At 39.2% G+C, this 24,616-nt stretch overlaps 1 protein-coding gene and 1 pseudogene across 1 annotated transcript; both read left to right on the top strand.

Moving 5' to 3' along the window:
* The first annotated feature begins 362 nt into the window (after positions 1-362).
* On the top strand, positions 363-5,266 carry LOC100726585 (interleukin-22-like). The gene is made up of 5 exons (XM_003475936.2): positions 363-582; positions 1,008-1,073; positions 1,173-1,316; positions 2,199-2,264; positions 4,747-5,266. Exons 1-5 carry the CDS (start codon positions 403-405, stop codon positions 4,843-4,845), a joined length of 555 nt encoding a protein of 184 aa, XP_003475984.1. The 5' UTR covers positions 363-402; the 3' UTR covers positions 4,846-5,266.
* Positions 5,267-18,301: 13,035 nt separating this feature from the next.
* On the top strand, positions 18,302-23,190 carry LOC100726867 (interleukin-22-like; annotated as a pseudogene).
* The last annotated feature ends 1,426 nt before the right edge of the window (positions 23,191-24,616 follow it).

Raw genomic sequence — 24,616 nt, 5'->3', positions numbered from 1 at the left:
AGGGTGTAGAAAATTTCTGGGACTTAGTGGCCAAGGCACTTTCTGGGTCCTAATAGTGACATATCAGGGAAACACTCGCATCTCAAGGTGGGAGAGACAGGAGGTGGTGTTTTGTGGGCTCCTGTGGTGGTTGGGTAGTTCTCAGAAGCAGTACTGGAAATTAGATAATTGCTGATGTCATATTTTTCACAACGCAAAAAGTTTGAGGTCCCGAGGGCTATAAAAGCGGCCGTGTCTACCACCCCGTCACAAGCAGAATCACCGACACAGGTGAGCATTTCAGCAACCCGAGCAATGGGTCCGTTTGGTGTGAACTGCTTGAGTGATGTTGGCTTTCTCTCTTGTTCTCTTGCTACCAGGTTGTCCTTCCAGCTGCCGGTCACTCACTTCAAGTTTTCTGCAATGGCTGCCCTGCAGAAATCTGCGAGCTCTTCCCTGATGGGGACTGTGGCCGCCAGCTGTGTCCTTCTTATTGCCCTGGCACTGCAGGGAGGAGCAGGCGTGCCTGTGGGCGCCCACTGCAGGCTCCACAACTTCCAGGAGCCCTACATCACCAACTACACCTTCATGCTCGCCAAGGAGGTGCTCTTCTCAATCTTGCTTGTTCTCTTGTCTACTTGGGAGCTAAGTAGCTCTTAAAATTTTCTTTGGTGCATTCTGAGCTCTTTAGGAACCCATCATTTATGCCCACAGGGGATAATTCTCTGTTTCTCTTCAAAATGCTCTGAGGATTTCATTTTTACTAGAGTTTCCTCCATTTCTGCCTTCAGAACACATATATTGTGGTTTTCGAGAGGAGCCTGTTAGTGGTTCATTAAATTTCAGTAGTAATTGAGCGTTTATTTTCTGTGCAGTGATGTGAACTCATGCACATATCTGAATTCTGGCCTTACTTATTCTGAGATATTTGCTCTGGAAAGAGGAGAAGGCACATATAGGGTTGTTTTTTTTTTTTTTTTTTGGTCTTCCTTCTATGTCCAGGCGGTTAGTGTGGTTCTCTTTTTCAGGCCAGCTCTGAGGATAACAACACAGATGTCCGTCTCATTGGGAACAAACTGTTCCAAGGAGTCAATGTGAGCTATTGTTCTGAGCAGGTCACTGGTTATCTGTAATGGTGGAAGGGTCTCTGGGTATCCCACAGTGTGACACCTGCTTCTTCCATTCCCTTGCAGATTAGAGATCGCTGCTATCTGATGAAGCAGGTGCTGAACTTCACTCTTGAAGAAGTGCTGCTCCCCCAATCAGACCGATTCCAGCCCTACATGGAGCAGGTGGTGCCCTTCCTGGCTGACCTCAGCAAAAAGCTCAGCCTATGTGTAAGTCCTTATTTTAGGCTACATCCTCCCCCTGTGAGTCCTCCCTGATTCTCCCATTTGCGGCCTACTCTGTCAAACCTGCCCTACTCCTTGGCCCCAATGCTGGGCTTAATAAGGGCTTTAGGAGCACTGTTATCAACACTTTTAAAGAATGGCTGAATCTTTCTTTGTGCTCTAACAAGGCACATTTTGTATTTACAGTTGTAGTGCGTGTCTGGCAGACACATATAAACAGCATTACTTGCTTGTGGAAAGCAAAGAACTCAGGTTGCATATAATGAAAACCATACCTGGGTTATAATTAAAATTGTGGGATTCACTGATATAGGACTCAATCTATTTTAGTTTATCTGAGAGAAGGGTAATCAGAGAAAATGGGAAGAAGTAGGGGAGTGGAAAGGTTTGGTCCAGGTTGGTGGACAAAGATTCCTGTGCTTTCTATGTCAGTGGAAGTGTGAGAACTCAGTGCCTCCGCGTGCTGAGCATTTTGGAATGGCATGGGCAGAGAATACATTCTGAGCATCAGGACCACTCCACATAAAGTGTTTTGCATTTTGCAGACATTTATTGTTGTGAGTGCACAATTTTTGCCTGTTTAAGATCAGTCATTTACTTCTGCCATAATTGACATGTTCCCTTTGATTCTTACAATACACTTGAACCTCAGTAGAATTTCCCAGAGATGAAGAGTACAAGCATTTTTGTAGTGTCTGGATTTTGGTTTCCAAGATAATGTAGGTCACTGGTGGAATCTAGGTCATTGTGAGTAAAGTTACTGAAAGCTTCCACTCCAGGTGAATTGTCATGTGTCTCAAATGAGCCACATGTGGTCCCTAATGCTTCCACATAACCAAAAGAGTAACTTTTTCTTTCATTTTGTAGCATATCAGCGGTGATGATCAGCATATACAGCGGAATGTGCAAGAGTTGAAGGACACAGTGAAAAAGGTAATACTGATAAATATTTGCAATAAGTCTATCAGTAGGGGATTGAGCTTGTATTCTTTTTTGTACTTTGTGGTATTTTACTTGACTGTCAGGTTGGTTAGTTAGGTGCATAGGTATATAGTTGCCTCTATGTCTCTGTGAATTGAATTCCACATTTTCAAATCATGAAATTTGAGAATCAGCAGGGAATTATGTCACTCAGTTTCATCATCCTATGTTTTGGGGAAAGCAGACTGGTGGCCGAATCAGGGCTGGAATGCACGTGCTCTGGTTAGTTTTAATATTATTGATTCTTTGAGGAATTTCAGATTCATATTGCCCCATACAATCTGAAAAACCACCTTCTCTAAAGTGGAAAACTGCCTGGGTTAAAATTCCTTTGAAGTGATTTATCAAGCCATTACCTAGATATTCTAAAACTCAAAAAACCCAACACAGAACAATACAGAAAAAGCTGGTAGTCTGTATAAGATAAACTTGTGGGTTCATGTTTTAAATTATCGTAATACAATACCTAATAGCTATTGAGTTCAATTTAAAAGCAGAAGGAGACAATGGTGAATTTCTTTTTTATGGTTTTCAATAGAACAAAATATCAGGCATGGATTTATCATAGTGAAATGGAGGTCAGAACCAGGAACTCTGTTTTCTTCCTCATCTTTTTCACCTGCATTTCTACAATGTGTCCTTCTTCCTTCCTCAACAAATCCCCATGAGCTCTTATGTCTGAGGGCGACTGAACATATCTGCAGTGAATAGTACCATTCTGTGGCCTATGGGGGAGAAGAACAGCAGCAGGTTCAATTAGCAAGTATGAGTCATCCTCAACCTAGAGTAGTGGCAGCAATGGGGCCAGTGCCAGTGATCGTGTTTGCCTGCCAGGTAACTGAATACTCACTGATAGGAAGGCTCTGTCTAGTTGATGGAATTCTCACTTACGCCTGTAACCTCAATTCCCCCTTTACTTTCTTAATTTTGATAAGTGTTCCTGAGCATAATGTAATGAACAGTAATCTTCTTTGATTACTGTAGGCTTTGTAGTTTTTCACTGCAGAATTCATTTCTCTTGTGGAGCTACTATCTAGACACAGAGAGCTGAATGTTAGCATGCCGGAGATAAGAACTCCTTTGTACTTCTGGTTTTAAAAGATCTCTGATGTCAGTTTACTGTGTCATCTTTATAATAGTCATCTATATAATAGTGTGAAAGAATAAAATCTCCTAGGAGATCAGGTTGGTGTGGGAAGAGAAACTTTTTGCCCTTTAATCCATTAACTTTCATTTTGACAATGGGTTTCCATGAGGAAGAGTAATTTTGGTTTTTCTTGTAGCTCCTCCAAAATAAGCAGGGAATAAAAAAAAATCCAGAATTAAGCAAGGAATGCTCTTTAGAGAAAGTTCAAGGGGAGGAACAAGTGGTCAGAGCTGTCTGGAACAATGGGCCCCTTGTGAGAGGTACTGATTCTCTCAGAGGAGCTGAAAGCATAGGACAGGCTGTCATAGCATGCATGGAAGGTGCCAAACAGGACACGTCATGAAATTCTCATTTTGTCTTCAGAATTTTTGAGACATAAACCACTGTCTTTTCACAAGTCTAGAGAAATATGGAAAGTAATTATGGAGGACGGTAAGAAGAGAAAGAATAAAGTGCAGAGAACAATGTTAATAGAATAATCCAGAGTCAGTTTCATAGGCTAAATGAATTTAGTATGACAGCAGTTTGGACTTGATTTGGGTTTTCTTCGCATTGAGTTTGAGAGCTTCATCTCTGCTTGGGAGGAGGATGAAAGAAGGGCATTAGGAGGTAGACCTGGTAGTCACTCATTTAAGCAACTAAAAAGGGCATAGCTGTCATTTTTCTCACAAAAGTTAAAACCTGCTTATGTGTCCTCTTCTTTGTCATGAAAGTTGGAACAGGAAAATCCAAAATGCAGAGGAGAGTGTGTGGCTTTGATTTAGGCTTCTGAGTTAAGTTGTTGTCAATAACTGGCCTCAGACAGTGGATGGGCGATGTGGGCTGGCCTGCCACACTGGAATAATGTCAGGATTCCCTGACTCCAGCACAGAGGCAATCAGCTTGGTCTGATTAGGAAAGGGCAGCTCTCTGCCTCACTTTCCCTCCACTTCCACTCAACTTTTATTTATTTTTAGTTGACCATTAATACTTAGATAATTTGTTAGTCATAATGTGATATTTTGACTTTGCATACATTATCAACTAATTAACACGCCTATCAATTGCTAAAGTGACATTAATATACCATGCCTGTTGGTGTCTTTTCAGTCTAGAGAGTCACACTATTAAGGACTTTGGCAAATCATATAGTTTATAGTTTTCTAGTTAAGTATCATTAATCTTTTGTAAAAGTTAGCTCCTGGTTTCTGTCTTCAGCAATTAATTCATGCTCCCTTTCACTAACTTGCTCATTTTGAGAAGATAAAGCATAAAGACTCAGATACATTTGTGTTCTTATTTTCACAGCTTGGAGAGAGTGGAGAGATCAAAGCAATTGGCGAGGTGGATTTGCTGTTTATGGCCCTGAAAAATTCCTGTGTCCCAAAGAGTGAAGCTGGAAAATGAAGGCACCCTTCTCGTCTTAAAGATCAGAATGTCAAAAGGAATGTTTTACTAAATGAACATGGGAAGGCAAGCTCAATTTGTTGGTAAATTTCACATGAACAAAAAGAATCCAAGTTAGCTTTGTCCATAATAGCAAAAGGTAAACCTTGATAGAGTTTTACTGATAACATTTTATGGTTAACTGGTATTTTATAAAAATTGATTTTTAAGTAATTGTTTCTTTTGACAAAACATTGTCATTCCTTTTGAAAAAATCCTAAATAAGTTCATTTCCATTATCAATATTTTATATTTACAAATTTATTATTATATTTTATTTATTTTATTTATGCCATTTTATTAATATGTATTTATTTATAGGGGTATTATTCATATTTTGCTACTTGAGTATATGGCCAATATTAATATTTATGATAATAATTATGGAAATATAATGTTTATTTGAGGTCAATAAACACATGTGCACCATAAGATTTCTAGCTTTGTGATTTTTCTTGCTCAATATCGTCAATGCCATCATCATCTCAGAATCATTCTCTTGACTTTGTATGCTTGATTATGGAAGATGACCTAGTTATCTGTGTTGTACAGAGGAAGTTTTGACCTGAAATGTCCCCCAAATCCCAAGTGTTAAAGTCAGTGTCTCAAGGCCAATGCTATTGGGAGGCAGAAGACCTAGTAGGAGTTGGGGTCTAGAGGAAGGCCCCACTAAGCTCGGTACTTATCTCATTGCTTAGAAAAAATATCCAATGCTCGAAAGTTAAGAAGGATAGGTTTAATGTAGCTCACTTTTTCCAGAGACTTTAGGTCATATTTGTTTGGCTCCAAGGTAGGGTGGCACAGCACAGGGGTACGGCAGAGGAAAAATAGTTCATGGCAATCAGAAGACAGAAAAGCAATGGAATGCAAAGAATCAAGTGACAAGACCAGATGTCTTTCTATCCCTTATGTTTTATCCAGGCTATGCATCCTACCTTAGAGCAGGTAGCACCCTCACCCTGGTTGGGCTTTCCCATTATCCTGTTCCAGTAGAATGCCAAACCACACCCTTAATCCTAGCATCACACACCCTAGATCCAGTCACCTCTGAGAAGCTTTACCTATGACCACATGAAGCTTTGGGGGGACATCTGGACACAAGCTAAAACAGTGATCTTTGGGAGATCTTTGGGAGAGCGCCCTGCAGGGTACAGTGGGACCTTAGCCTCTTCTACTTTCTCTTGCTTTTATATCCCCAGTAAGAGATGAGTATCTCTGCTCTGTCACCTCTCTGCACTGTCGTGTACTGTAAGGCCACAGGCCTAAATGTAGTGAGACCAACTGAACATGGAGCAAAGCACCAAAGTTTTGAGTCAAAATTAGCTGGTGCTAATTCTGTGTTATCGAGATAGAAAATTCAGTTTCATGTGTTTCATTTCACAGATGAGAAAACCAAATCAAACTTGGGTCAAGAAGCATTTTATAAGTAGATTGAGGCAGATCTTCTTTCAAGGCTCTCTGCAATGTTGTCTATATAATTTATTATGTTGATTCATCATGTAATTCTGGAGAGAAAGGGAAGGGCATTGATAAAAACCTATCTGCATTGTTAGCAAGCTGTAGAAAAACTCAGCGAGTAAAGTTGCTTAGGAGAAATACATATGCAGCCATTGTAGTGGCAGATATACTTTTAAGCTGTACATGAAGGTAATGAGGGAAGGGAGCCTTCAGTTTTCCTATAAACAAGGCAATAAAGGAACAAGGCCTTGACTGTTTGCAAAACTTCTCCTATGAGTGTAGTTTAGTTCTGAAAGATATGTCTTATAGCTGAAAATGGGGAACATATTGTGAAACACACAAGAGGGAAAGCTGTACATCTTTTAAATATGCACATTGATACAAAGCTGAGACAGTGGAGGTAAAGGTAAACTTTGGTCTAGTTCTGCCTAGAAGAATGTAGAAATGATATTTGCATTGAAAAGCTGTACTTTGGAGAATAAGGTTTAAAGAAATCGTGTGTGTCTTTTCATAGAAGGCCAGGTCAGTAGTCACTGGGCAGAGGTAAACTGTCTAAAGTGTTCTCTCTCTAAAGAAGGAGGAGCCACAACTTTTTTTTTTTTTACCCCAAGTCTCTCCCCAGTTGTTTCCCAGTTCTGGCAGGATCAGGTTAAGCCTGGTGGGCACAAATGAGCACAGAAAGAACCTACAGGTTAACTGTGGATCACTTTGAAACTGGTGTCAATACTTTTGGGTTTGATGACCAAATACTAATACTCATATTGAGTATCTTACGAGATGATAGAACTAGATTTGTTTCTGACATAAGCTATGTAAGACTTTCTCCTCTCCTCTTCCAAATCCATCCCAGAGCAATGATTTGAACACAATTTCATATTTGATTTTAGAAATCTTCTTAAAGCTGAGTCATCATAATTGGAGTAATATGCATCTCTAAAATGAGAATGATTTTCTAGGAGAGTTATCAAATGTTCTAGGATTCCAAATAAATTTCAGAAACAACTAGAGTCAGCCTTCTCCTCTCCTTCCCTAACTCTGTACATTCAATGTGTCAAAAATTCTCTCAGCTTTAACACCAAAATAATGATGGAATCTTCTCTTTCTCTCTAACCCTACATCTTGAACAAGTCACTATTATCTCTCTACTTAATTATCCTAATTAGTCTCTAAACATCTTCATATTGTTTATTTTCAATCCAACAGTCCAAATAAAAGAAAAATAAAGCACAATGAAACAACAACAAAAGCAAAACAAGGACACATAAAACAAGAGCATTATATTGGACACTTTCCTGTTTCCCCAGTGGCTTACTTTCACATGGAGAACAAAATCTCAAGCTCTCATTATGACCCCTGCACTTTCCTCACCTCATTTCCTGTCATCCTCATCCCCTCCTCTCTGCTTCAGCCACACAGCCTCCGTGATGGTCCTGACCCAGATCAGTCTTGCTTTTGCCTAGGAGGCTTTGCACCCTCTGTTCCCTATGTCCAGAGCAATCTTCCCTCCAGGGCTCTGAGGTCATTCCTTCCCTTCATTCAGATTGCTGCTCAAATGTTCCTGTCTTTGAAAGACCTGCCTGATCATCCTATCAAATTGCGTCCTCAATTCTCCTTCACAAATTCTATCCCGTCATCACATTCAGATTTCATTACTGTGTATGCCCTGTTATTTACCTGCTTTGCCCATGCACTTAGTTTTCCAGGTGTGCTTATTGGGTGCTAACTTTAAATCATGAGTTTGCTGTTGAACATCACAAATTCCCTCATTTCATGGTACTTATAGTCTATTGTATGCATAACAATGTCACACAATGATAAATGCTGTGAAAAAACACAATGACATGAGAGATCATATCAGGTAGTTGATCAGAGAGGCTTTTGGAGGAGGAAATTGCTGAGCTGAGTGAGAGCACGAGCCATATGACTGTCTGGTAATATGTTAAGTGACACATCTTGAGATGGAGCAAAGTTGGTGTGTTCAAGAAAGAGCAAAGAGATTGAGTGTGGAGCTGTAGAGAGTGGCTACATCTGGAGATTGATGACAAGGGCAGGACTGGAGCAAGACAGACCAGAGAGCAATGAGCTCCCTGACAAGCAAGTTGCTCCAGCCCTGAGAACACCAAGCTTCAAGGCAAGCAGTAGTATGCTTGGCAAAAGGGTATCACTTGGTTTTATCTTGCTATGTATTGATGAATGTCCCTAAAGTGATTACATAGTTCCTTTTCTCCCTACAGGAAATATATGGTCTCTTGACCTCAGCTTTCATCTCTTTTCTTTATCTTCCCATCCTCTCCTCGTCACCCCAGAACATCTAGAGCTGCAGGGGGAGGCAATAATTGGTGCCAAACAGGGACAGGGTAAGAAAATATGGGCAAGGAGACACTTCTCATTTGGTGCACAAAAGGAAGGAGAATGCCTTAGTAGTGATCAATATTCATCACTTGAATACACTGATGATGACATTTTAAGTATTAAATTTTTGCAAAAAACAGATTGAGTAGTGGTAAGGATAGAATTATACTTCTCTTTTTTGTCTGTGTTTTTCCTTTTTATTGGTACCAGGGATCGAACTCACGACTGCCTGCTTGCAAGGCAGGCGCTTATGCCACTGAGCTAAATCCCCAGCCCCCAATTATACTTCTCTTAAAACTTACAATATTTCAGACTTGCGCCTCTGGCACAATGAGAGCTGATTTAAACAACCCAAATTTGTGGGACTTTATCTTATTTATAGCACACACACACACAGCCTTTGAATTAGGACAGTGAAAAAGCAAAGGGAAGAGGCGCCTTTTCTGAAGATTGACATCTGTGATATTTTGAAACCAAATCATCTCAGAATTGGAACGATGTTTGATTATTTATAGTTTTAAAAGTTCAACAAGGTCATGAGAATACAGGAAATATTTAGTGTGCTGGGCCTCCACTTTTCCCATCAAAGACTGAAAGACTGAAAAAGTACACCAAGGCACAACGAGTTTTAAATGTGGGTTTTAACTTAGTATTTTATTTTATTCTGTTTTATTATATTGAGACAGAGTTTCTATAGTTCAGGTTGGCCTTGAGCTGACTATGTAGCTCAGGCTGGTGGCAATCCTCTAGTATCAGCCTTCCTAGTGCCGGGATTAGAGGTGTGTATCACTCAGTATAGCTAAATATGACTTTTAAAAGTGATGTTTTAAATAATATGTAATCTGCAAAATGAGTGTGAGAAACTTTAATAATCTGAAAGCTGGTTAGAGGTCTGAAGTAAAATATTCACTGACACTAATGACCTATGCCTGTGAGTCTCTGGCAACAGAAGCAAGTGTGAGCTATGACTTGTTACACCTATTTATTTGCCAAAATAGTTAATGAGAGGAGAGAGTGGGATGAACCTGTGGACTTCTAAGATGCTGCTAAAGGGCATATGTCACAAAACCAATGCCAAATTCTATGATGCCAGAGTAGTAGGAAATTTGCATAAACGTAACTTTCTTCACCTTTTAGACTGATCTCTACCCCACATTTTTAGAGTGCAAAATAGACTCATTAACACTTTGAGACATTTCCATGGGTAGATTTTCTCCTTTAAGGTAACGTGAGTGCTGCTTGGTAGATCAGTCCTCAGGTAGAAGGGAAGAGTGATCTTGGTTGACAGTTGTCTTGTGGGCCGGGTGTGGTGGAGGGATCAGGGCATGGGAGAGAGTTGCTCTGAATTCCATCAGGATCAGCTAAAAGCAGAAATGAGAAATAAATAAAATTTATGTTTGGAAACCTGATGTATAAATTTTTTGTTTTGTTTTGTTTATTTTTGGCTGGTACCTCTCCTTCCTGCTACTGACCTTGAAAAGAAGCATTTGTTCTTCAGTTCTCTCTCTGGGTATGAGACATACAGAATCTCTTCCTCAAGCCCTTTGAGTATCAATCACACCAAGCTGAGAGTGACCTCTATCAGCTCAACATCTTGTTTTCCCTACAAAGTAACAAGGAACTAAACTGAATTCCCAAGACCTCAGGGAGAACATTATGAAACACATTGCCTGTGCTTTTCTTTAATAAAATATTAAGGAATTTGGTGAAAAACTCCAAGAGAAAAGCAAATAAAACAATGGAACAAAACAGAGAACTCAAAGACAGTAATATTTATATGAGAGAAGTTCCCATGTGATACAAGCAGCTATGAAATATGATAAAAAAATGTAATTTGAAACAATAATGAGACATCATTTTAAACCATCAAAGGGTAAGTTAAAGCAGTATAATGCTAATTGTGGGAGGACAGACAGAATATTTTGACAGTTTACATGGAAGTGTAGATTCATAGTGTCTTTTCAGAGGACAGTCTGATAGTACTCAGAAAAAAATCTATAAAGTTATCCTTATAATTTGTGTATCTACTTGTGGGTAAATATTCTAAAAATACTCTCAAGAAAAACCATGAAAAGCATTTGAGTCAGGTTGTTTGGCGTTGTCTGTTCAGGGGGCCCCATTAGGAGAGATTTAGGGGCCTATCAAGAAGAAAATGAATGTGATCACTGTGTAAAATGCAGAGCTAGAACCAGCAACTACACCGGAAACAGACTGTACAGAGATCGCAAGAACATAATCATGAGTGGAAATGTAAGAAAGAGAAATATTATCTATAAAGCAAAGTAACTTAAATGCACTAAATGCAGAAAAATTAAATCCCTAGGAACTAAATATTACCTTGTGTTTTACAAAGACTGCACATATATTCAAAAGTAAATACTAAAGATATGCATAGGAGAACCATGACGTGTGGCTGGGATAGGGATGGTGGTAGGTGTTGGTGGGGAGGGAAAATTACACACACACACACACACACACACACACACACACTCACACACACACTTCTAAGGAAAAATGATCATATATTTTGGGCTGAGAAGTATAAAGGACATAAATCTTGTTACCTGAGATAAAAAAAAACACAACATTTTCCTATAAAAATTTGTATTTTAAAGATCAGTTGTGGCTTTCTAAGCATCAGGACATGAATTAGGAAATGAATTAGGTGCTAGGAATTGTCAGTGAAGGAGACACCAAAAGTATACCTCCTGGTTGGTGATTTTAATTTTGACCAGACAAGGAAAATGAACAGTGAAGCAGGAACAGCATTTAAACAACATGAGCAAGGGTGGGGACTTAACTCATGGGCATAGATGCCAGCCTGGCCAGAGCAAGGCTGTGGGTTCAATCCCTGGTACCAAATGAAATGAAATGAAACGAAATGAAATGAAACAGAATGAAATGAAATGAATTGAAACGAAACAAAAGGAAATGAAACGAAAAGAAAGGAAACCAAACCAAACCAAACCAAACCAAACCAAACCAAACCAAACCAAACCAAACCAAAGAAAAACATGGGCATACTTTGAAGTCAACTGGCTATCAGTGATTCTTAGCTGTTTTCAGGGATCCTGAACAAAGCTGTAGGCTTAAATGGAGAAAGACTTTTTGGGCTGTGGGCTAAGAAATATGCCTTGTAAATCTGTCTTGATCAAAGTGTAGGGCTTTTTGATTATTGTCTGAGTTCTGGGTGTGTGGAAGGTGGCTCTGGAGGTGTTTTCTGCTGTAATGTCTCGAAGGACAAGTGTGTTCCCCCCATGAGATGTTTGCTCCTGAGATGGGCAGCCTCATCTCCCATCTTGACGTCACTGCTGCCACTGGGATGGGTGGAAATCCCACAGTGAGGTGATCTGTCTGTGCAGTTCTGTTTTTCCTGGAAGATTTAGGGCAATGAATGGAGACTTCTAGGTGTCAACATTGGAGGGTTCTGAAAGATGCCGATGTGAAAGCTGGCAGTTGAATGTCCTTGGAAATTTAGAAAATATATTATCTATTTTTATCTTGCTGTGTTGAGTGTTGTAGGGGAATGAGACAGATTATGTAAACTTAGAACTAATTTCATTATGGACTGTTTGTTTTCAGAAAGACATTCTTGAAGTGATGAATATGCCTATGTGCAGAGCTGGACAGAAATCGAGCCCTAAGTTCAGATAATAAAGGCAACAAACACAAAATTAAGACAGAGATGCTACGATTTTCTTTGCTTTTAAGAACTCACTAGACAAGTACAGATCAAACTGAAGAACTAACCAGTGGTTTTCAGCAAAAGCAGCCTCTGTGTGAAGATCAGCCTTATGTGCAGCCTGGGAGTGTGATGCTGGGATGATGCTTCATGGGGGCCAGTTTTGGAGGAGACTTAAACATTCACCAGGATACAGACATGAATTTGTTTAGTACTTATGTCTCTGGATGTCTTTACACAGGAGCAGCAATACTTTATATTCTTGCCTAATAGCAATTATTTTTAAGATTGTTGCTATAACTGTAGAAATCTACAGATAGCTCCAGAGATTTTTCATATTACTGAGATTCAGTCAAGCTCATGAAAACTTAAGATCTTGGATCCATTAGCATATTCTGATTAATGGTTGCTCCACTGAGGAATATAATAAATGAGAGACATATTGCTGCTCTTAAGGAGTGTGTTGCAAATTTCTGGCAATTTATTCCTATTTCAAAGGTATTTATTCACTAATGAAGTTGTTAAGTAGGAGCAGATCAAACCCCAGCTTGAGAAGTACTGTTAAGGGAGTCCCCAGATCACCTCTCTGCTTCCAAAGGTAGTACATTATTTAAATGCACAAATCTATCTGTTCATAGAGCATGTGGCTACTGTACCTTCCCCATGGACAAACCACTGTTGTAAGTGTTAGGTTGCAAGGTGAAGGAGATAGAGACTTCCCTTGCATACATGTAATGCAACCAGAGACTGCAACCAGTTGTGTTCAACAAAAAAATCACTCTGAACAAAAAGTAATAGTATTGCTGGGTTACACATTATGACACTCCAGGATCAGCACTGGGTACTGTAGTGTCTTTTTTTCTTCAAAGTATTGGTTCGTTTCATCATGTGTCATAGATCAGTTCTCATAAACTGTTTATTGGTTCTACACATGCATGAGTCTTAACAAGTATTTCTATCCTTTCTATGTTAGAGGGAGGAACAAAACAAAGCAAGACAAAACAAAATATATTCCTATAAACACATGAAATGAAAAAGACATATAAGACTGCTGTACAAGGATGAATTCCTAGAAAAACATGAAATGAATAAGACATATAAGACCACAATATTAGGTGATCTTCAGTAGTTACTATGATTTCTTTTGTTATTTTAAATGGAATTATCTACATCATCAGATATAATATAATTGAACATAGCATTGCATAGCAATTTTAATAAAAACACAACTTTGGAGACATTGTAGGACTTAAAAAGTAGTTAATAATCAAACCAGAATAGGTGTCTTTTGCATCTTGTAATCTTCAAAGTAGTTGCCTCTACTCTTAGACTTGATACTCTCAAGCATACCAAATTTGAATAAAAACAGTCAAGGCAAAACAGCAGTCTAACAAACCAGCTTCAAATAATATCAGTCTTAGTAAGACAATGTAAGTAATACAGGGTTTCAGTTTAAGTTAATAGGAAATTAAGGATAGTTACCATAGTATAACCTGCTATTTTTGGGATATCTGTCTGTGCCCTCAAATCTAATATGAGTAGACAGACTGGAACAAAAAAAATCAAACTAAACAGAGCAATAAGACTACTGTGACTTTTAAATACTGATACACTATTAACAATGTCCTCTGCCTTCCTTTTTTAGCAAATTCTCACCTTTCCCCTTCTCAGGATGTTTTGTATATTTTGGGTCCTTCTAGGTCCTTTAGTTTTTAGATTAGGGGGTCAACCATTATTTATCTGAGTGTTGCTGAACCTTTTTACCCCTGAGCTTGATCTTGAGCTGTACTCCTTTACTTTTTAAAGTGATAGGTTTTCCTTTCTTCCAGCTGTGTAGTTCTACACTGCCCAAAAGTATCATAATGTTTCAATCTATCTGTGGCTGCAGGATGAGTTGTTCCTATTTCTCTCTGGTTTCCTGTCGCATATAGCATTGTTTTCTCATCTTTGCCTTTCAGTTTATTAACCCTCTTTCAGGTTGAGTATATTTCCTATTCAGAGCATCTCGATGGAGCCTGCCTCCTAATCTGCTCTGCCCGTGTTTCTTTTTGTTAGTGTATGAAGGCTATCTATATTAAAGATTATAGCTTACTCTCTCTGCCTCATCTCTGATATTCTATTTTTCTGCTATTATTTGTCCACTTTACTCCTTCATTCCACTGTCTTTCCTGTTCATTGAGGCTTCTCTGTCACTGTTGCTGGAATCCTGGTATTTTTTTCCTCTCTCTCTCTGGAATGTCCATCAGTATTTTTTGTAGGGTTGGGTTGGTGGCCATGAACTCCCACAGTTCCTCCTTGTCCTAGAAATCTTATTTCTCCATTAATTTTGAGAGAGAGTTTTTCAGGGTATATCAATCTGGGTTGGAGGTTATTTTCTTTCAGGATTTGGATTATGTGCTCCCAGGCTCTTGTCGATTTGAGAGTTTGTGTTGATAAGTCTATCATTATTTTGATGATTTTTTTCCTTTGTAGGTGATTTGCTTCTTTTCTCTGGCTGCTTTTAATATTCTGTTCTTGTGGTGGATTTCCGGGATCTTGATTATTTTATGTCTGGGTGTAGATCTGTTTTGGTTGTAGGTGGGTGGAGTTCTGTAAGCCTCATTTATCTGGATATCATTTCTTTTTCCTATACTTGGGAAGATTTCCTTAATTATTTCTGTGAATAGTCTTTGTAATTCATTTGTGGTTAATCCTGCTACTTCACTCACGTTTTTTATTTTTAAGTTATAGTTCCTCTTGCTGTCTTCTTGCCTTTGAATTGTTCCTTCTGGACCTTGTTATTTTTAAGAGATCTTTTCTTTCATGATCATACATTACAAATCTCTCTTCAAGTTTTCAAATGCTAACTTTAGTTTCTGTCAAGTCATTTTGCCAACTTTCAATTTTTAGTTTCCTGGTAATCTCTTTGGATCTGTTTCATGTATTCTAGGTTTTGTTTATGTTCTTCATCAAAGGTTTCTCTTCCTTTTCTGGGTTCCTTGTATTCTTCCATCTGTGTTTTCTTGGGAGGGGCTTAGCATTTCTTTAATTAATCTTTTTATGTCTTGCCTCACTTGCATTAGAATTTTAGTTTTAAGTTTGTCTATGAGGTCACAAAGGTATTTCTTTATGTCCGCTTATGTTGTGGCTAATATTGCATGACTGCTGCACTGTTTCACTTCTGTATTTACCTCTCCTGGGCTTATTTTTCCAGGGTCAGTGGCTGGAGGTTTTTTTCACTTCATTCTCTTGTCATGTTTCTGGTTTCTTTCATACAGGTGTGTTGTGGAGGTCCCTGGCCCTCTCCATATTGCTTACAGTTTTTCTGAAGCGTGCTGACTGGGGTTTTGCTGCCCTCTCCAATTTGCTGTTATCTGAGGTGCACACAGGGATAATGTAGGCTATCTTTTAGCCTCTGAGCCTGTCAACCTGCAAGTGGCTTCAGTAACTTAGCCTGTGCTTTGCAGATGTCACAGGGTCGAGATAGTTTCATTCCTGGCTGTTTGGTCCCAACCAGTGGCATGGCTTAACCCAAGCAGAGCCCACCAATTCTCTCTGGGCCAGGGGTGGCTGACTGATGCCACCATAGTGCCGGACTCTGCCCCATTGGAAGATGTCCTCCAACCAGTGACACCCTCTGCAGGACCCAATCTCCAGCACTCACTGGGAATCAATGTAGTTCTCCTCCTTGGCTCCACTCCAGATGCAAGGCATCCTCCCACCAAGGGCCCAGAACTCACCAATTCCCATTATCGGTGACCGTGGCTTCAGCGCAACCTTGAGTCGCCTGACTCCCTGGTGCTCCCAGCACAGCGCAGACGGGTTTCAGTGACCATGTTGGGCTCCAGCCTTCCACTCGAGTTTTTCCTTCCTCTTCCTATTTTTCTTTTCACTTTAGTTTCCTCCCGGGTTCATGAGAGTCCCTCACCACTTGTCTAGCCCTTTCCATGCTGTCAAATTCCAGTGTCTGAGCTGTTTTTCCAGAGAGGCTCTCCACTCAGCGACCTAGAAAGCCACCATCTTTTCTAATCTCCCAGTGTTAACATTATTATTCAGAGCTTTTTACAATTTGGACACAAATTGCCACACTGCATACTAGAAAAAAGCAGAAAAGAAAGAGCTTTTTCATCTTTTTTGAGATTGTGAAAAACATTAAGCAAATGTTTGAAACATTTCAAAGATGTCCAAGGATTTGTTTTATTTTGCTTAAATTTAGAAGGATTTTATTTTTCTTTTCTTTGAAAAGAAATGTATATATTTATGGTGTGCAATACATATATATGCACATATATAATATCAAGCAAATTAATATCTGCCTTCACATAGTTTTGTAAACAGGACACAATATTTATGCTTTGAGAAATTTATATACATGATATATTGTTGTTAAGTACAGTAAGCAGATTTCTTGAAAGGAATTCTTTGGTTTTTGAAAGTTTGAATCCTATGACCTGTGTATCTCCAATCTCCTGTCTGAGTTGCAAAAAACCACCATCCTACACAGCTTCAATAATTTTCACATTTTTGATTCCAAAAAGCTATCAGATCAAACAGTTTTATTTCTCACTTTCCCTTTGTTCTAAGGTCTCCTTCTCAAATGAGCAATGTCCTTAGACTATTCTGAATCTTTGGGTAGGGACCTCTCTCAGTTCTCTGTCTTCTCTCTTATGCTCAAGATTTTACAATTGCTGCAATCCCATCTTCCAGTTTTTTAGAAGTCTTGATTATTAGTTAATTATGAGGAAAAAATCTGCTCCAACTGATTTGTACTAATTTACATTCCTTTGCCTGGCAGTGGCTACCAGTCTGTTGAAAGTTACATTTGCTCTCTTCTCTCAATCCTTGGGAGGGTTTCCAGTCTAGCTTTAGTATTTAATTGGGACCCAATGTATTTTTAAAAATTTAAAGTCAATGTGCAATCACTGTATTCTCAGATTTACTTTTTTGAATGTCTACATCGATAATAAACATTACTATAAGATTCTTTGGAACTAGTCTTCTGGTATTTGAATGTTACTTAAAATTAGTGTAGATAAAATTTCAAAATGAATTACTATATACATGATATTGTTTTACTAAAAATATATATTGAGAATAGTGAGTAGTTTACACATTACATCTAAACTTAATGTGTCCTTGGTCACATTTACATAAATAAAATTTTATGTTCGTAACTATACACTTACTATGATCACTTAGACTCTGAATGAGATAAAAACAGCTCCTAGAGTAGCCAAAGGTGTCATTTTAAAAACAGAAATCTAGATTGGGATTCAGTATTCACATTCACATTACAATGTGAAATAAAATTACTTAAAATTTAGAATGCTCTCCAAGGTGTCAATGGGTGTTACTGGGAAGCAGTGGACATGACAGGAGACCTCTGTTTCTGGTCACTCTAAGCAGACAGGAGTCTATCAAGCCGGTAGGAAAATGAGTCTGTGACCAGCATGCTGACTCAGTTGCCAGAGAAGATCAAAGAATAATGAAGTAAATCTGGAGTCGGCTAAGACAGAACATTTGTTTTCTTTGAAAAATATGTAGGGTGTAGAAAATTTCTGGGACTTAGTGGCCAAGGCACTTTCTGGGTCCTAATAGTGACGTATCAGGGAAACACTCGCATCTCAAGGTGGGAGAGACAGGAGGTGGTGTTTTGTGGGCTCCTATGGTGGTTAGGTAGTTCTCAGAAGCCAGTACTGGAAATAAGATAATTGCTGATGTCATATTTTTCACAACGCAAAAAGTTTGAGGTCCCGAGGGCTATAAAAGCGGCCGCATCTACCACCCCATCACAAGCAGCATCACCGACACAGGTGAGTATTTCAGCAATCCGAACAATGGGTCCGTTTGGTGTGAACTGCTTGAGTGATGTTGGCTTTCTCTCTTGTTCTCTTGCTACCAGGTTGTCCCTCCCAGTGGCGGATCATTCACTTCCAGTTGTTTGCAATGGCTGCCCTGCAGAAATCTGCGAGCTCTTCCCTGATGGGGACTGTGGTCGCCAGCTGTGTCCTTCTTATTGCCCTGGCACTGCAGGGAGGAGCAGGCGTGCCTGTGGGCGCCCACTGCAGGCTCCACAACTTCCAGGACCAACTACACCTTCATGCTCGCCAAGGAGGTGCTTTTCTCAATCTTGCTTGTTCTCTTCTCTACTTGGGAGCTAAGTAGCTCTTAAAATTTTCTTTGATGCATTCTGAGCTCTTTAAGAATCCATCATTTATGTCCATAGATGGATAATTCTCTGCATATCTTCAAAAATGCTTTGAAGATTTCATGTTTACTAGAGTTCCTTCCATTTCTGCCTTCAGAACATATATATTGGGATTTTCCAGGGAAGCCTCCTAGTGGTTCATTAAATTACAGTATTAATTTATCTTTTATTCTTCTGTGCAATGATGTGAGTTCATGCACATATCTGAATTCTGGCTTTCCTTATTCTGAGGTTGCTATGGAAAGAGGAGAAGGCACATACAGGGTTTTTTCTCTTTGTTTCAATGTCCGGGTACTTAGTGTTTTTCTCTTTTCCAGGCCAGCTTTGCAGGTAACAACACAGACGTCCATCTCATTGGCAAAAAACTATTCCAAGGAGTCAATGTAAGCTAACATTCTACTGAGCAAGCACTGGATATATTTAATGGTGCAAGGGTCTCCAGGTATTCCACAATATGACCCCTGCTGCTTCCCTCCCCCTGCAGATGAGAGATCGCTGCTATCTGATGAAGCAGGTATTGAACTTCACTCTTGAAGAAGTGCTGTTCCCCCAATCAGACCGATTCCAGTCCTACATGGAGCAGGTGGTGCCCTTCCTGGCCAACCTCAGCAACATGCTCAGCCTATGTGTAAGTTTTTCTTTTGGGCTACATCTATCCCCTGTGAGTCATCCCTGATTCTCCCATTTGGAACCCATTCCATCAGACTGGCCCTACTCCTGGGTCCCAATGCTGAGAGAAATAAAGGCCTCAGGAGCACTGTTATTGCGATTCATTTCGAATGGCTGAATATTTGCTTGTGCTGTAACCACGGCAGATTTTGTGTTTATCGTGGTGGTGGGTGTGGAAGACATATGTGGACAGCCTTAACTATTTGTGGAGAGAAAATAACTCAGGTTACATGTGATGAAAAACATACTGGGATTCATAATGAAAAATATTTTGATGTAGGATTCATTCTATTTTAGTTGATTCTAATTTATCTGAGAGAAGCACAGACAGTAGAAAAGAAAGAATGGAGTGTGAAGGGATAGTCATGGTAGATGGACAAAGGTTACTCTGCTTTCTATATCATGGGAAGTATGAGAGGTCAGTATTTCTGAATGCTCAAACTATGAAGAATTTTGGAGTAGAGTGGGCAGAGAAGGTGACCGGTTAGTTGAGACAATTCCACATAACATGTTCTGCATTTTGCAGACATTTCTTGTTCTGAGCACACAATTTTGACATGGTAAGATTAGTCTTTTATTTCTGCCAGAATTGGCCTGTTCCATTTGTTTCTTGCCATAGACTTGAACCTCACTAGGATTTCTCAGAGATGAGGAGTGTGACTGTGAAGCTCTTTGTAGTGTCTGGATTTTGGTTTCCAATAATGTAGGTCACTGGTGGAATCTAGGTCATCGTGGGTAAAATTACTGAAAGCTTCCACTCCAGGTGAATTGTCATGTGCCTCAGATGAGGCTGAGGTCGCTAATGCTTCCGCATAACCAAAGGGTAACTTTTTCTTTCATTTTGTAGCATATCAGTGGTGATGATCAGCATATACAGCAGAATATGCAACAACTGAAGGACACAGTGAAAAAGGTAATATTGATAAATATTTGCAATAAGTCTATCAGTCGGGGATTGACCTCATATTCTTTTTAGTACTTTGTGATATTATACTTGATTGTGCTACTATCAGATTGGGTAGTTAGGTGCATAGGTATAGTTGTGTCTATGCCTCTGTGAATTGATTTCCAAATTTTCAAATCATTAAATTTGAGGATCAGCAGAGAATTATATCACCCAGTCTCATCAAGCTATGAGGGGAAAGCAGGCTGGTGGCCGAGTCAGGGCTGGAATGCATGTGCCCTGTGTTAGTTTTAGTATTATTGATTCTTTGAGGAATTTCAGATTCATATTGCCCCATATAATCTGAAAAAGCACTTTCTCAAAAGTGGAAATGTGCCTGGGTTAAAATTCATTTGAAGTGATTTACCAAGCCATTACTTAGATATACTAAAACTCGAAAAAAATCAACATAGAACATTGAAAAAGCTGGTATTTTGCCTAACATAAACTTGTGGTATCGTGGATCCATAATACAAATATCATATCAATAGAAATAGAATACAATACAAATATCATAATACAAGACCTATATAACTATTGATTTCAATTTAAAATCAGAAGGAGACAACAATAAATTTCTTTTCTATGGGTTTCAATAGAGGAAAATATTAGGCATGGATTTATCATAGTGGAATGGAGGTCAGAACCAGGAACTCTGTTTTCTTTCTCACCTTTTTCACCTTCGTTTCTACAATGTTTCCTGCTTCACTTCCTCAACAAATCCCCATGAGCTCTTATGTCTGAGGGCGACTGCACATATCTGCAGTGAATAGTAGCACTCTGTGGCCTATGGGGGAGAAGAACAGCAGTAGCCGGTTCAGATTAGCAAGTATGAGTCATCCTCAACCCAGAGGAGTCATTGGTGGCAGCGAAAGTGATGGTCCTTGCCAGCCAGGCAACTGAATACTCACTGATAGGAAGGCTCTGTCTAGTTGATGGAATTCTCACTTTATGCCCATAGCCTCAATTCCCCCTTTACTTTGTTAATTTTGATAAGTGCTCCTGAGCATAATTTCATGAACATGGCTACTCCTCCTTTGATTGCTGTAGGCTTTGTAGTTTTTCACTGCAGAATTCATTTCTCTTGTGGAGCTACTACCTAGACACAGAGAGCTGAATGTTAGCATGCCAGAGATAAGAACTGCTTTGTACTTCTGGTTTTAAAAGATCTCTGATGTCAGTTTACTGTGTCGTCTTTAGAACAGTGAAGTGTGAAAGAATAAAATCTCCTAGGAGATCAGGTTTGTGTGGGAAATGCAACTTTTCCCCCTTTAATCCATTAACTTTTATTTTGACAATGGGTTTCCACGTGCAAGAATAATTTTACTCTTTCCTGTAGCTCCCAAAAAATAACCAACTAAACAAACAAGAAACAGAGGAGGCAAGGAATGCTCTTCAGAGAAAGTTCAAGAGGAGGAACAAGCAGTCAGAGCTGTCTGGAATAACGGGCCCATTGTGGGAGGTACTGATTCTCTGTCAGGGAGGTGCAAGCGTAGGACAGGCTTTCATAGTATGCATGGAAGGTGGCAAACAGGACACATCATGAAATCCTTATTTTGTCTTCTGAATTTTTGTGATATAAAATAATACCTTTTGACAAGTCAAAAGGAATATGGAAAGGTGTTATAATACAAGGGAGGAAGAGAAAGAATAAAACACAAGAGAATAATGATAACATAACTTCCTTGGAATAATTCAGAGCAATTTTCATAGGCTATGGAAACTTCATAGGTCTGCAGTTTGGACTTGATTAGCTTTTCTTCCCATTAAGTTTGAGAGCCTCATCTCTGCTTGTGAGCAGGAGGAAGAAGAGGAGGAGGGCGGTGGAGAGGAGGAGGAGGAGGAGGAGGAGGAGGAGGAGGAGTAGGATGATGGGGAGGAGGAGGAGGATAGAAGGGAATTAGGAGGTAGGCCTGGTAGTCACTCATTTATACAACTAAAAAGAGCATAGCTGTCATTTTCTCCTCACAAAAGCTAAAATCTGATTTTGTTCCTCCTCTTTTTCAAGAATGTAGGAACAGATAAATTCCAAACGCAGAGGGCTACATGTGGCTTTGATTTCGGGCCTTTGAGTTGAGTTGTTGTTAATAACTACCCACAGACGGTGGTAGGCGATATAGCCTGGCCTGACACACTGGGAAAAACTCAAGATTCTGTGACTCTAACGTAGATCCAATCTGTTTGTTCCAATTAGGAATGGGGCAGCTCTCTGCCTGACTTTGTTTCTACTTCCACTCAACTTTTATTTATTTTTAATTGACCAATAATAGATATTTTACCAGCCATAGTGTGATATTTTGATCTTTGCATACATTGTAAACTAACATATCTATTATAGCTTTAGTGACCTTAAGATACCACGACTGTTGGTGTCTTCTCAGTCCAGAGAGTCATGAGTTTAAGGACTTTGGCAAATCATTTTACAGTTTTCTAAAAGAGTATTATTGGAGTTGGGGATTTAGCTCAGCGGCATAAGCACCTGCCTTGCAAGCAGGCAGTCGTGAGTTCGATCCCCGGTACCGATTAAAAAAAAAAAAGAAAAGGACAAAAAAAAAAGAGTATTATTAATCTTTTGTAAAAAGTTAGTACTTGCTTTCTGACTTCAGCGAATTATTCATGCTACCTCTCTCTAACTTGTTCACTTTCAGAAAACAAAACATAAAGTCTCAAATACATCTGTGTTCTTATTTTCACAGCTTGGAGAAAGTGGAAAGATCAAAGCAATTGCTGAGGTGGACTTGCTGTTTATGGCCCTGAAAAATTCCTGTATCCCAAAGAGTGAAGCTGGAAAATGAAAGAACCCTTCTTATATGTTAAAAATAACCATAAGAATCTTAATGCGATTTTTTTTTAACTAATTGAAAATGGAAAGGCAAAGTCAATGTGTGGATGAATTTCACACAAAGAAAAAGAATCTAAGTTTGCTTTTCCATAATACCAGAAGGTAAACCTTGTAAGCATAGAGGTTCACTGAAAATATTTTATGGTAACTGGTATTTCATACATAAGAAAATAATTTATTTTTAAGTAATGGTCTCTTTCTACAAAATATTATTTTTCATTCCTTTAGAAAAAATGCTAAATAACTTCATTTCCATAATCACTAATTTATATTTATAAACTTATTTATTAAGTATGCATTTTATTTATGCCACTTTATTAATATGTATTTATTTATAGAGGTATTATTCATATTGCTCCCTGATTACAAGGTTAACATTAATTTCAAATATAATACTGATTTGAGATCAATAAACACATGTGCATTGTAAGATTTCGAGCTTTGTGATTTTTCTTGCTCAATATCATCAATGCCATCATCATCTCACAATCATTCTCTTGACTTTATGCTTGATTTCAGAAGATGCGGTAGCTATCTGTGTCATACAGAGGAAGTTTTGACCTGAAATGTCCCCCAAATCCCAAGTGTTACAGTCAGTGTCTCAAGGCCAATGCTATTAGGAGGCAGAGGACCTGGTAGGAGTTTGGGCCCAGTATTTTGGGTACTTTAAAAATATCCAACAGCTAAACGTTAAGCAGGACAGGTTTATTGTAGCCCTCAGTTTTCAGAGGTTTCAGGTCGTATTTGTCTGGCTCCAAGTCAGAGAGGCACTGTACAGGAGCACCTCAGAGGAGAAATAGTTCACAGCAACCAGAAGGCAGAAAAGCAATGCCTCTTTCTATCCCTTATATTCTACCTAGAATACACATCCTTCCTTAGGGCAGGTAGCACTCACACCCAGTTTGGGGCTCCCCATTATCCTGTTCCAGTAGAATGCTAAACTAATCAGTGGACTAATTTAGTTATCACACACCCTTAATTCTAGGATCACACAGCCTAGATCCAGCCAACTACAGGAAGTTTCACCTATGACCACATGAAGCTTTGGAGGGATAACTAGAGACAAGCTAAAACAGTGATCTTTGAGAGAGCACCCCGAAGGGGATAGTGAGACCTTAGCCTCTTCCACTTTATCTTTCTGTTACATCCCCAACAAGAGATGAGCAGCTCTTCTTTGTCACCTCTCTGCACCATCATGTACTATGGGGCCACAGGCCTAAGTGCAATGGGTCCAACTGAATGTGGAACAAAGCTCCAAAACTGTGAGTCCAAATTTGCTGGTCCTAGGTGTATGTTACTGAGATAGAAAATTAAGTTACATGTATTCTCATGTCACAGATGAGAAAACCAAATCACAGATAGGTCAAGAAGCATTTTCTAAGTAAGCCGAGGCAGGTCTGCTTTTGCAGCTTTTTATATGATTTTCTTATGCTGATTCATCATGTAATTCTGAAGGGAAAGAGAAGGACATTGATAAAAACCTGTTTGCACTGTTAGCAGGCTATAGGAAATTTCGGCAAGTAAAGTTGCTTAGGAGAAGTATATGCAGCCATTGTAGTGGCAGATACACTTCTTAGGTGTAGATGAAGGTTATCAGGG

Source organism: Cavia porcellus, unplaced genomic scaffold, assembly GCF_034190915.1.
Source record: "Cavia porcellus strain 051 isolate PalLab524CR breed Dunkin Hartley unplaced genomic scaffold, mCavPor4.1 scaffold_8, whole genome shotgun sequence".
Classification (NCBI taxonomy): Eukaryota; Metazoa; Chordata; class Mammalia; order Rodentia; family Caviidae; genus Cavia; species Cavia porcellus.
Note: the sequence above shows the minus strand (reverse complement) of the source record. Positions and strands in the feature narration are given on the sequence as shown.